The following is a 12,257-nucleotide window of genomic DNA, read 5'->3' on the forward strand; positions in this document are numbered from 1 at the left end:
TTGAATAAGAGATTGTGGATTTTTTTTTCTACACCATGTGGCATGTGGGATCTTAGTTCGACCAGGGATTGAATCCATGCCCCCTGCATTGGGAGTGCGAAGTCTTAACCACTGGACCCCAGGAAGTCCCGAGATTGTGGAATTTTGCCTATTTCAAAACTATTCAAAACTAACTCTACTACCTAATTACCTCAGAAAGAAGGCTTACATACTGAGAATATTTTGTGCTGTCCTTAATGTATGATTAATTTATGTATTTATACCTCAATATAGACTGTTTCATAGGCCAGAAAATGTTCCCACCTTAGCAACATAAAAGTCCTTACACATTACTTTCCCTCTGAAAAGTTGCCAACTTTCAGGAAAGTTTAAGTGATTTTTATACTTATCTGGTTTTACAAAGGGCAAAAAGATAACAATCAATGCCTTCTGTTTCTCAGCTGATAAAAGTTACTTAGTCATTCCATTCTACAGAGGGAGGATGTTTTAAGCAACAGTCTTCAGAAATAGAAGAACTAATTTTTTCCCTCTTATATCAAAGAACAGAGATTTCCTTTGTCTGATAGGCAGTATATTCCAAATTTAGGCATCATTTAGGCCAAGAGAATGAAAGAACATTTGGTAGAACTGAATTCCTTTACCCAGAGAATTCAGTCCTTTGCACTCCACAACCTCAAAGTGTACACATTTTAAATACCTGGTAAAGACTCTATAAAAAGTTTTTTTTTAAATACTACCTTCATTATTTGTTTTTTAATAAATTTTTATTTATTTATTTATTTTTATTTTTGGCTGCCTTGGGTCTTTGTTGCTGCGCTCGGGCTTTTCTCTAGTTGCGGTGAGCGGGGGCTACTCTTCGTTGCAGTTCCCGGGCTTCTCATTGGGTGGCTTCTCTTGTTGCACGGGCTCTAGGCACACGGACTTCAGTAGTTGTGGCACTCGGGCTCAGTAGTTGTGGCTCGCAGGCTCAGTAGTTGTGGTGCGTGGGCTTAGCTGCTCTGCAACATGTGGGACCTTTCCGGACCAGGGCTCGAACCCGTGTCCCCTGCACTGGCAGGCAGATTCTTAACCACTGCGCCACCTGGGAAGTCCTATAAAAAGTTTTTGACCTTACTACTCTTCAAGTTCAACTACAGCTTTCTTGAAGAAGCCTTGGAAGGATTATAATAAAAGGTGTGGCACATTACAATTTACTTCAGATTTCTCTTAAGACAGTGAACATAAAGCCATATCTTGAAGGACGTCATCTGCAACAACAAAGGGCAGAAAGACCACTGATGGGCAACTGCAATTTGATGGATGCTCTATATATTTAAATTTTTTTCATCCTCTTCATAACCCTGTGGGAGTGGTTTCATACCTCAATTTTACACATAAGAAAAGTGAAGACTGAAGAGATAAATCTGTCCAAGGTCACAGTAAGTGGTAAGTGAGCTAGGATCTGAATCCAGGACTGCAGTTCCAGAGCCCACTCTTTACCACTCACCACACTGCTCCTCCTATGATGAGCTCCACATGACTACAGGACCTTATCGCTGCTGATTATTTCATGTGCAACAAGTATGCGCAGTAGATGGCATTAATTAACAAATGGCAGACTTTGTGCATGATTAAAATTCTCCATTACATTCCCTTCTCCCTCCTTGAAGTTTTTGTTCACTTTATGTTGTTTATCACATTACAGAGCTGATTTGGCCAGCATAGGAACTTTGGGAATTCTGTTAAGTGACTTGCAGTCTGTCTTTCTATGTTAACTTAAATTACAAATGAAACCTTCCTAGACATCAGAGCATTTTCTTTAAACATGATTTTTTTCTTTCATTTTTTTTTTGGTAACTCTGCATTTGAATTGATTTATAACATACACACATTCTCCTGGTTAATTTCTCTCACATATCATTTCACTTCACTGTTTATCTTCCTTATGATTTTAACTATACATCACATTTGTTATTTTTTTTTAAAGGAACACAAAAATGTTTTAAGAGTTTGTTCTTTGTTCTGTTTTACAAGGATACAGATCGAGGAATTCAACCAAGTACCCATTTTCACTATGACTCCCCCTGTATAGAGTTATAATGTTATTCAAGGCTTCAATAGGAGAATTTATAGGTACTGTAAACACCACGCAGTCGATCTAACATAATATTCTAATTTCAGTAAAATTATTAAAACTGAATGAAAATACATGTCTGGTTCTCTTAATTCATTGTTTTTAGATTCCAGTCCACACTCTTGTTCCTCCACACTCTATTTTAATGCAGATACAAGGGTTAGTACTGGCACAGTTCTGAGGGCCATCACTTGACATTCTTTCTTAAGTTTTAAATATATCTAACTCAATCAAATAAAGATGAGTCACTTGCTGGCTTCCAGTTTTATGAGTTCAGCTCCTCTTAATCTGAAGGAGCTACTGTACCCCTTTACAACTCATAAAGTCGGCATGAGGAAAATGACATCCATCTATTAACCAGGCATTTTAAGGTGGCTAAACTAAGAATTTCATGATATGAACATCAATTTAAAACTGAAAAGCAGTGAAGAGTTTTTTTCTGATTCTCCCAACCATTTCCTCTACCATATGCGCATAGCATTTAATTTCTCCTTCTCTTATGGTACTTACTACTTTATAACTTGTATTATAGTTTTAATAAAGATACCTTTTTCTTCTTCCAGATCAGTGCTGTCCAACAGAAATATAATGGAAGCCACATATATTATTTTATGTCTTCTAGTAGTCACATTAAAAAATAAAAAGTAAAACTGGCTTTAATAATGTTTTTAACCCAATATATCCAAAATATTATCATTCAAACATGTAATCAATATAAAAACTGAGACGGGAATTCCCTGGCAGTACAGTGGTTGGGACTCTGTGCTTTCACTGTTGAGGTCCCGGTTTCGATTGCTGGTGGGGGAACTAGGATCCTGCAAGCTGTGCAGCGCACCCCTACCCCCCCAAAAAAATTGAGATAGTTTACCTTCCTGTGTGTTCTAAGTCTTTAAAATCAAGTGTGCATTTCACACTTACAGCACATCTCAACTCAGACTACTCATATTTCAACTGCTCAGTAGCAACATATATAGCTGGTGACTACCACAGGCACAGGGGGAGGGGGAAAGAGCCATTTTACAGTTGGACAGACTTGCTTTCAAATATCAATTCCACTACTTACTGGCCCTGAGGGAGTTCCCTCATTTAAAAAATAGTAATAATTAAAATAATACTAATGATATATCTCTCATAGGATTAAGTGAGATATAACACCTAGAGAACATCTGGTCCCTTAGGGCAGGGCACACAAAAAGCCCTCGATAAATGCTAGCTATAATCAATATTTGTAACCTTTAACACTAAGCACAGTGTCTTGTACACAGTATTTATTCAATAAATGTTTGCTGAAGGAAGAAAAACTAATTTGCATGACATCCTACAAGCCATTTTAACTGCTTCTTTTTAAAATACTACATACATTTCTCATATAAGCAAGAGAAGTTTTTTGGGAGGATTGTTGCTGATGAAATTTGTTTTGAATACATTAGAAGAAACGTATCATCGTATCTCTTGGACTGATCGAGTATTTTATTTTCTTCCAAAGAGCAATGAAATTATTCAGCAACTATATACTGTAAAGCAGTCTTATCAAGAGGCTTCTTAAAAAGTTCCTTCCATAAGTGACAGTGCTATTTTACAGGTAACTCACTTATCTGGGGGAATATTTTTATCTCAGGGATAAAAACACATCCCATTTCTGGGCTTTAGTTGGAGAACAAGACAGTGGTGTATGCAAGACCCTTTATAATCTGGACTCTGAAAAAATTCTCAAACTCTCTACTTCAGTACAGTCAGTACAGCCCCCTTAAGTTCTCAAAGCATCTTCCCTTTTCACTTGTGCTTATGATTCCCTTGCAATGTTTTATATTTCTACAGATGACAGAATCACAACGTACCAGAGCTGGAAGGATCTTAAGCGATAATCCAGTCTTAGAATTTTCCAAAGCATGTACCATAGGTGATAAGCAAGATGATTTCTGGTGGTATGTGTTAGTACTGCCTACTTTAATGGTAACATATTTTGTTTAACATAAAAAAGAAAAATACAACTAGCACATCAAACTCAAGAACTCATGTGTATCTTCACTTACAACAGGGCTAAACTGTCCCTACTTAAGGGTAAAAAAAAGTGATAAGATTTTTAAGCCAAGAGTAGCAGAGCGGAGTTCCATCCAAGTCTAAATCCTAATTTTGTGCTCTTTTCATTGCCCTAAAGAATTTACTTGTCTGTGTGACACCAAGTGATGAACACTCTCTTATATAACTGTTTCTTGATCACAATCCCATTTATCAAACCAACTGTAAGCAATGGTAGTGTCTTAAAGTACTAGTGTTCTTCCACAATGATAAGTGCATAATAGGGGATCAATAATGCCTTGAGGGGCTTCCCCGGTGGCGCAGTGGTTGAGAGTCCGCCTGCGGATGCAGGGGACACGGGTTCGTGCCCCGGTCCGGGAAGATCCCACATGCCGCGAGGCGGCTGGGCTCGTGAGCCATGGCCGCTGAGCCTGCGTGTCTGGAGCCTGTGCTCCGCAACGGGAGAGGCCACAGCAGTGAGAGGCCCGCGTACCGCAAAAAATAAAAAATAAAAAATAAAATAATGCCTTGATTATGTGGTTAGACTGCTTCCAACCACTGAGAGTCAGCATAGGAGGAAATTCCATATTGGCTCAAACAAAACAATCATAATGTATCCTAAAGCCAAACGATGTTTGGATTAACTGCTGTTTGCATTATCCATTTCACTATTTCACCCGTGAATGAATAAGGAACCAGGAGATGTCACATATATAAATCCTAGAAACTATAAAATACATACATACAGAGAATATACACAGGAAACAACTCATAAAGGTTAAATAATAGGAATCTTAGAAATTGTAAATTGTACTATTTCCCAAGCCTCTCATCTAACACATGAGGAAACTGAGACTCGAGTGGTAAACTGACTTGCTCACAGTCATAGAATTAGTTAATGGCAGTGCCAGCTCTAGTCCTAGTTTACTCTTTGTGGTGTTCCATTGATTCAATACAAATAGTAGGGGAATATATCTAAATTCTTCCATTATACCAGTACAAATTCTGCTTAAGGTGAAATGGGATCTGAAAATCTTTTCATGAAGCAGAAACTCTACTTGTAATGGACTCAGACTAGTAATTAAATTAGCTTTGTCTAATAATGCCAGTCTGTCCACCTGAGAAATCGACAATACTCCAATGCAAAGATGCTGCTCCTACCCAGTTGTTCTTGGTAGTGAAGAAAAGAAGATTCTCATTCCAGGTGACTCTTCTCCTTTTGTGTGCACTTATGAACCCCTGGTGTTCTCAACAGCCACATACTAGCAGTTTCCCTAGCTGCAACCATCCATGGCAGATTAGAAAGAATACAATCTTTGAAGTCAAAGAGAACTTGCTGAATACCACCCCTACAACTTAGGATATAACACTGGACAAATTACTTCATCTATCTGAGCCTGTTTCGCAACTAAGATAATAACGCTATTCACCTCACAGGATAAATGAGATAATACAGACATTATGGCATACTATCTTAGGATACCTACAGTTAAGAGAAAGGCTAAGAATAGAATAAGAAAATGTTCACCTATGAGTTTGAAAGTAAGTTTACAGTTTGTAATGTTGAAATATTAATTCCTGTTCAATATGTAAAACAGGCCATCTAAAATAAATATTTACAAAGCATTCACTCTGTGCATAGTTTAGAGATAGTGGTCACAAATTTATAACCTGAAACTGATATATCAAGACAAAGTACCAAGAAATTCAGAAAAAATACTCACAATGGTTTCAAATACTAAAAAATAACAATTAGATTCTGGTTTTTTTTTTTTAAGTCCTTATCAGAGACTCACATTGAAGTATTTATAACAGAAATGACAGTGTTTGGAACTTGCTTTAAAATATCCATTCTCCTAACCCCTGTGATTTAAAAAAAAAAGTGAGGATAGCTGAAGCTGTGTGATGCGTATGTGGGGAGTCATCATACCATTCTATTTGTGTTTATGTTTGAAATTTTCCATATTAGAAAGTTTTTTGTTTCTTTTTTTAAATCAAACAAAAAAAAAACAACCTAAGAAAAACTATGCACATCACTAATAAACTTCTAAAGAACCAACATCTCCATCTGCAACTTCTAAACACAAGATACTATTGGTCGGGACTTCCCTGGTGGCACGGTGGTTAAGAATCTGCCTGCCAATGCAGGGGACACAGGTTTGAGCCCTGGTCCAGGAAGATCCCACATGCCGTGGAGCAACTAAGCCCGTGCGCCACAACTACTGAGCATGTGCGCCACAACTACTGAAGACCGCGCGCCTAAAGCCCGTGCTCTGCAACAACATAAGCCACCACAATGAGATGTCCATGCACCGCAACGAAGAGTAGCTCCCGCTCGCCGCAACTAGAGAAAGCCCGCACGAAGCAACGAACACCCAACACAGCCAAAAATAAATAAATAAATCTATTTAAAAAAAAAAAGAAAAAGATACTGTTGGTCATTTCAGCCAAAAATATGTAAACTATTTTAAAATTACTCTCAACATAAAGCATGTCTTATCTCTTTATCAAATACTAGACAAGTAATACTTTTGGTATTACTTCTCCACCTGATAGAACAGCCCAGGATGTATTTTTCCTTTTTACCCTTATACCTTCTAGTTATATATTCTTATGACTAGAACTACTACTAACTACATATACATACACACACACGTAACCAGGACTACTATCCATCATTACTGCTAATATACCCACTATGTAACAGGGGACCCGCTGGGTATACTTCACCTTTTAAAAAGTATGACTCAGCTGACAGAGTTAAAAAAAGAATCCCCCACAACATATAACCTTAAAATAGTGGCCAGAAGGAGAAAAAGCTGTGAACTAATCTTAGTCTATGTACAGTTTCAATATAGTTCACACATAAAATTTTAATTTGGTGGCATATGATGCATTAGACAAACGGAAAGTATCCACTGAAATTATTTAAAGGTAAGTATAAATACCTTCATATAGATTCTCTAAGTGAATTAGTACATAACTTTGAACACTAAAGAGAACCTTAAAATATCTGAACTTAAGACTTAACCTACCCACGTTGTTTCAAAATAAAAATGTGGTTTACTATACTACCATTTAAATACTCACATGCTTTGTCTTTTCATAATTCTAATAGCAAGAACACAGAGAACAATCTTCCCCAAATATGTATCCAAAGGGATAAAGAAGCACAAATGTCTACTTTCCTATCAAACTGTCCTACTTACCAAAAAGCACATACAAAACATATTCCACACTTTCACTTCAAATGTGCCTAGCTAGTTTACTTTTTAATCGTTATGCTCTTTCAAACACATAATTGAGATTTAACTAATTCTCTGAGTGGAATAAAATTTCTTTTTGCTGTCTTTAAAGGAAAAAAAGAAGTAGTTTAAAAATAGCTCCACCTCCTAAAGAATATACACAGCTGTTCATGATACTATTCTTTCAATTTTTATGTATATAAAACTGGAGGAAAACTAATTAAATTGGAAATTTGGAAACCCCTGCCCCCCCCCCAAACTGCCTCTTCCAATTTACATGACACCTTTTCTTTCTCTAGAGCATAAAACGGGCTCCATTAGCTTACTCACCTTCAATCAGTCAACACTATTCACTGAGTCTCAGCACTGAATTAGGTACTCTGAAAAGTTACAAAGGAAATACAGGACCTAGTAACTACCTTCAAAGAGTTTAAATCCCTATAAAGGAAGAAAAATGTAGTTACCAAAAGAATACCCTTGCTGAGAATCTTACAGTCAAAGGTGGAGCAGGGACTACATTTTCAGACCAGGATCTTTACACTAACTAATGCAAGAAAGATAGTACCTACCAAATTAAAAAGACTCCAAAAGTGGTCAAAGCTAAGTTATTTACAGATTGTATATGCTGCTACACACTTCTACATGCATGACAAAGGAAGACTGCTCCTGTGAGTGACTGTTTGCAAATGTCCCTAATGCACGTAAGGAGACATGTATTCCTTAAATGGGCCACTTTTTGCCACTTTCCCTAATAACATCCTGTTTCTACCACAAACTGCTTAACCAAATGTTTGGCCTTCAATATTAGGATCCTAGTTTGAGAGAACAGCATCTATTATATATCCTCGAAGGCCAAATAGAAAATTTCAGGAAGCTTGACAGAATTACGAATCATAGCTGTTATCGACTAGAGGAGTAGTTGCAGAATAAAGAATAACAAGGGATTATCTTCCTAGTTTTCAAACTGTAGATAAGTCATCTAAGGCCCCACATTTCTGGTGGCTCTAGAAATTTCCCTTCTCGCTGTCTCCTGAGCATGTATATCTTTTCCTCCTGTGAATTACTCTGCGTGGAATACCAGAGCAAATATCACAGGGGGATGAGGGGGAAAAAACCTGCCAAGACTAGCATTTTTCAACAAGCCAGTGGTTTTCCTATGACCATGAACACCTTAGAAAATTCTCTTAACAACTTCCCAAATAAAATTGTATCCAGCGGTGGCTTTATTCTACCTGTCAACCTTTGGGCCTAATTCTATACACCTAAACCTTACAAAAAAAGTATCCCTACCAGATTTGCTCCCAAACTTTGGTAACTGTCAAAAATGCACTTAAGTCTGCAGCATTAAATACAGAGAAGAAATTCTCTGTTACTTAACTGAATCACATCAAACAACATCAAACCTAGACTGCATTAAAAGGTACTGTTAAAATCATATTCAGACGTCAGAAAGGCAAAGACCCCACAATCCATCTTCAAATATTGCCCCAACTTTTCAAGCTCTGGGACTCTAAATCACTTGAAGTAACAGCTTACACTTGAGATTCATTATAAATTGACCAAAAGAAATGAAGAAGAAAAAGAAGGAAAAAAAAAAGCATATATTACTTTCAGCAGCTGGTAAATAATAGGAATTTTTGAATTACAAAAGAATAGGGTAAAGACAGTAAATTCGGTTGCTGTCTACAATACACATCAGAATAGAACCAGTTACCTAAACAAACATTATCTACTGCCAATAAACAGCAGGGCATTCTTTAACAGCTGAAGTACGCCAACCATTTTTCATGTTTAAAAGGGTTGCTACAAATTATCCAAGTCGAAACGGATGGCAAAATCCTAAACAGGTTTTCACCGAGGAGCCACCGCGCTTACAGCATCACACAAAAGACCGGAGCAAATATAAACACGCTCTGGGCCTTCGCCGACTGCAGCCGGGAGCTGGGGTCTGCGTCCCAGACCCCCGCACCCAGAGATAATGAAAGGTGGGGGTGGGGTCCCCTTCTTGGAATGCGCCGGGTAGAGAGGGGCAGAGAGGGAAGGAGCGAGCGCAGCTCAGAGGAAGCGAGAGAAGCAGCAGACCGTCGTCAGCGGCTTCCAAGGCCGGCGACACCCTCGGGCCCGCAGCAGGCCTGGACCTCCCGGCCCCGTCCTGCCTCCTCACCTCCCTCACGTCCTGCAAGCACTCCAGCACCGCCAGGTTGTTGCTCCAGGTATGCTTGGGACACACACGGGTCACGTCCTCCCTGCAGGACTCTTCCTCCGCCAGCTTCCAGCCCCCGCCAGCCCCGCCAGGCCCTGATCCGCCCCGCCGGGCCGGAGACCCACCCGCCGGGAAAGGCGGCTGCGGCTGCTGAGGCGGTTGTTGCTGCTGCTGCTGCTGCTGCTGCTGCTGCTGCTGCTGCTGCTGCAACTGAGATGACTGAGGCAGCTGGAGCTGACCCCCTAGAGCGCCGCCTCCAGGTTGCCCTCCGAGGGGCAGAAGGTTGGCCCCCGGGCCCTGGCCTGGGCTGTGGCCTCCCTGGCCCTGGAGTTTGTCGGCCCCGGCCGCCGCGAGCAGCAGTAGCTGCAGCGCCGCTGACAAGCTGAACATCCTCCGTACACGTCCACACGCCGCCATCTTGAGTCCGCGGCGAGCTCGACGCACCCGCCGGCGCAGCGTATTTAAATGAGGGGGCGGGGAGTCGGGCGGGGCCCGGCGGGGTCCATCCGATCCCTTCTCCTGCCGGCGCAGACCCGCCAGCTGGGAGCAAAGCCCGGGAGTGGCCGAGCTCCGAATGGCCCACGCCCCGGACCTCGGCGGGCGGGAAAGCTGCGCTCTTTGCCGGGGGCGTTCCTGGTGCTCCTTAAGATATCTGGGTAGGGCAGCTTTGCCTAATTCCCTTGGTTGTCGTCACAGAAAAATAAAAAAGGATTGGGATTGCCACAACCAAGATGGCCGGTAGAGTATGTCATCCGTTCAATGACTTGAAAAAAAAACTTTATGTGTAGAGGTGAACTTTACACGATCAGGTGTATTCCGGCATCTAAGAACCTCTTCTTGCATTTCTCCTTGCTTCCTTCCACCAGCCCCAAAAGCCTCTCTTACCCAGAAAAGGAGGCAGCATTGAATCAGGGTTAGGAGCACTGGTTCCAGAATAAGAAAAGAGCCTGTTCTATTCCTTGCTCTTCAGCAGACTAGGCAAGTCCTTTAACTTCTCTGACCCTCATTTTTCTCGTCTGAGAAAGAAAAGGAGGAGCTCTAATGTATAATTGTGAAGATCAGAAATAATAAAGTGCCTGGCCCACAATAGGGAATTCAAAAAGTTATATAGCCAGTATTATGAATAAACTGGGAAGCCCTTTGCATGTGAGCCAGATTTTAAGCCAGAATTTAAACTCATGTTTCAAGGAGGGAAAGAAAATAACAAAACATGTCTTTGAGGCCTCAGGTTAAGTCTGTGCCACAACTAAGACCCGGCACAGCCAAATAAATAAATAAATATTTTTTAAAATAAATAAAGAAAGAAAAGATAAATGGGATGACTGGGGTGGGGAGGAGATTTTATATAAAGGCAGCTAGTGATCATTGAGTTAAGAGTGAATTGGCATAAATTTGTAAAAAAAAAAAAAGGGAGAGGCAGATCTGAAGATACTTAGTCTGTTCAGACTTCTGTAACAAAATAGCACACACTGGGTGGCTTATAAACAACAGAAACTTATTTCTCACGGTTCTGGAGGCTAGAAGTCCAAGATCAGGGTGGTAGCATGGTCAGGTTTTGGCAAAGGCCCTCTTATGGGTTGCAGACAGCCAACTTCTAACTGTGTCCTCACAGGGCGGAAGGAGCTGGGAGCTTTGTGGGATCTCTTTTATAAGAACACTAATCTCATTCATGAGGGTTCTACTCTCATGATCTAAGCACCTCCAAAGGCCCCATCTCCTAATACCATCACAGTGGGCATTAGGATTTTAACATATGAATTTAGGGGGGACAAAAACATTTAGACCATAACGAAAGAGTTCCCAAAGCAAAGGTTAATGACAAGTGCAAGTTCAAGACAAGGGAATAAGCATTCAGAATGAAGGCCTATGTGGCTGCATTGAAATGAGGAAAGAGGGGACTAGAAGAAGGAGTCAGAGAACCCATCAAGGGCCAGATCATATAAGGCCCTGCAGGCCCTATATATACATGAAACTGGGGAGGATTCTGATCCCAAATACGAGTACAAATACAAATTTGTATTTACGCTGAAATAAAACCATAAAAACTAGATAAAATATATAAAATATCTTTTGAGGGGTTAGAAAGTAACTAATACAGTGAGGAAATGGGGGGCTACAATCTTTGAGAAAAGAGAAGTACACAGGGAAGCTCCAGCCCAGATTTTTTTCTGAGGGGACTGTCCAAATTGTGGCCCAGAAGAATTGAGCCCTTGCAGAAAGCAGTAATCTTATTGGGCTGAAAATGTACAGGTAGGAGTTCAGAATCCTCTGAGTGGCTGGGACTTAAGGGTCAAAATACTGGAGAGAAGGAAACCACCGAGAAAAAGCGAAAAATCTGTGAACAAATTTCTCTCAAGTGGCTGACTGACTCCTAAGCTGTGCATGCACAGAGTCAGACTCCAACAAATCCTGAAGAAAACAATAGCTGAGAGAGCAATAAATTGAGAGAGATTTCAGCTTGGAGCTTGGACCCTGCTGAGGTGTAGAGGCCTTGGTAAACACCCCTGGCTTTTAACTGAGGCCTCAGAAGTGTTACACCCTAGGAACAAAGGCCATATTGCAGGAGGAAGGACAACACTCCAGGGGTAAGGACCTTGCCCTAGAAGAAAAGACAAAACTACAATGGGCCAACCCTAATAAAGCTTAAAACATGCCTCAGTGGGGACAAGGTGAGCCT

At 40.5% G+C, this 12,257-nt stretch overlaps 1 protein-coding gene across 1 annotated transcript in view; it reads right to left on the bottom strand.

Annotated features, from left to right (window-relative positions):
* GLG1 (golgi glycoprotein 1) overlaps nt 1-10,025 on the bottom strand; it is a 143,523-nt gene extending 133,498 nt beyond the window's left edge. Inside the window, exon 1 of the mRNA XM_067719440.1 lies at nt 9,542-10,025. Coding sequence (XP_067575541.1) covers nt 9,542-9,997 — 456 coding nt within the window. The 5' untranslated portion in view covers nt 9,998-10,025. The remainder of the gene's footprint in view (nt 1-9,541) is intronic.
* Nucleotides 10,026-12,257: the final 2,232 nt, after the last annotated feature.

This window comes from Pseudorca crassidens, chromosome 20, assembly GCF_039906515.1.
Source record: "Pseudorca crassidens isolate mPseCra1 chromosome 20, mPseCra1.hap1, whole genome shotgun sequence".
In the NCBI taxonomy this organism is placed as follows: Eukaryota; Metazoa; Chordata; class Mammalia; order Artiodactyla; family Delphinidae; genus Pseudorca; species Pseudorca crassidens.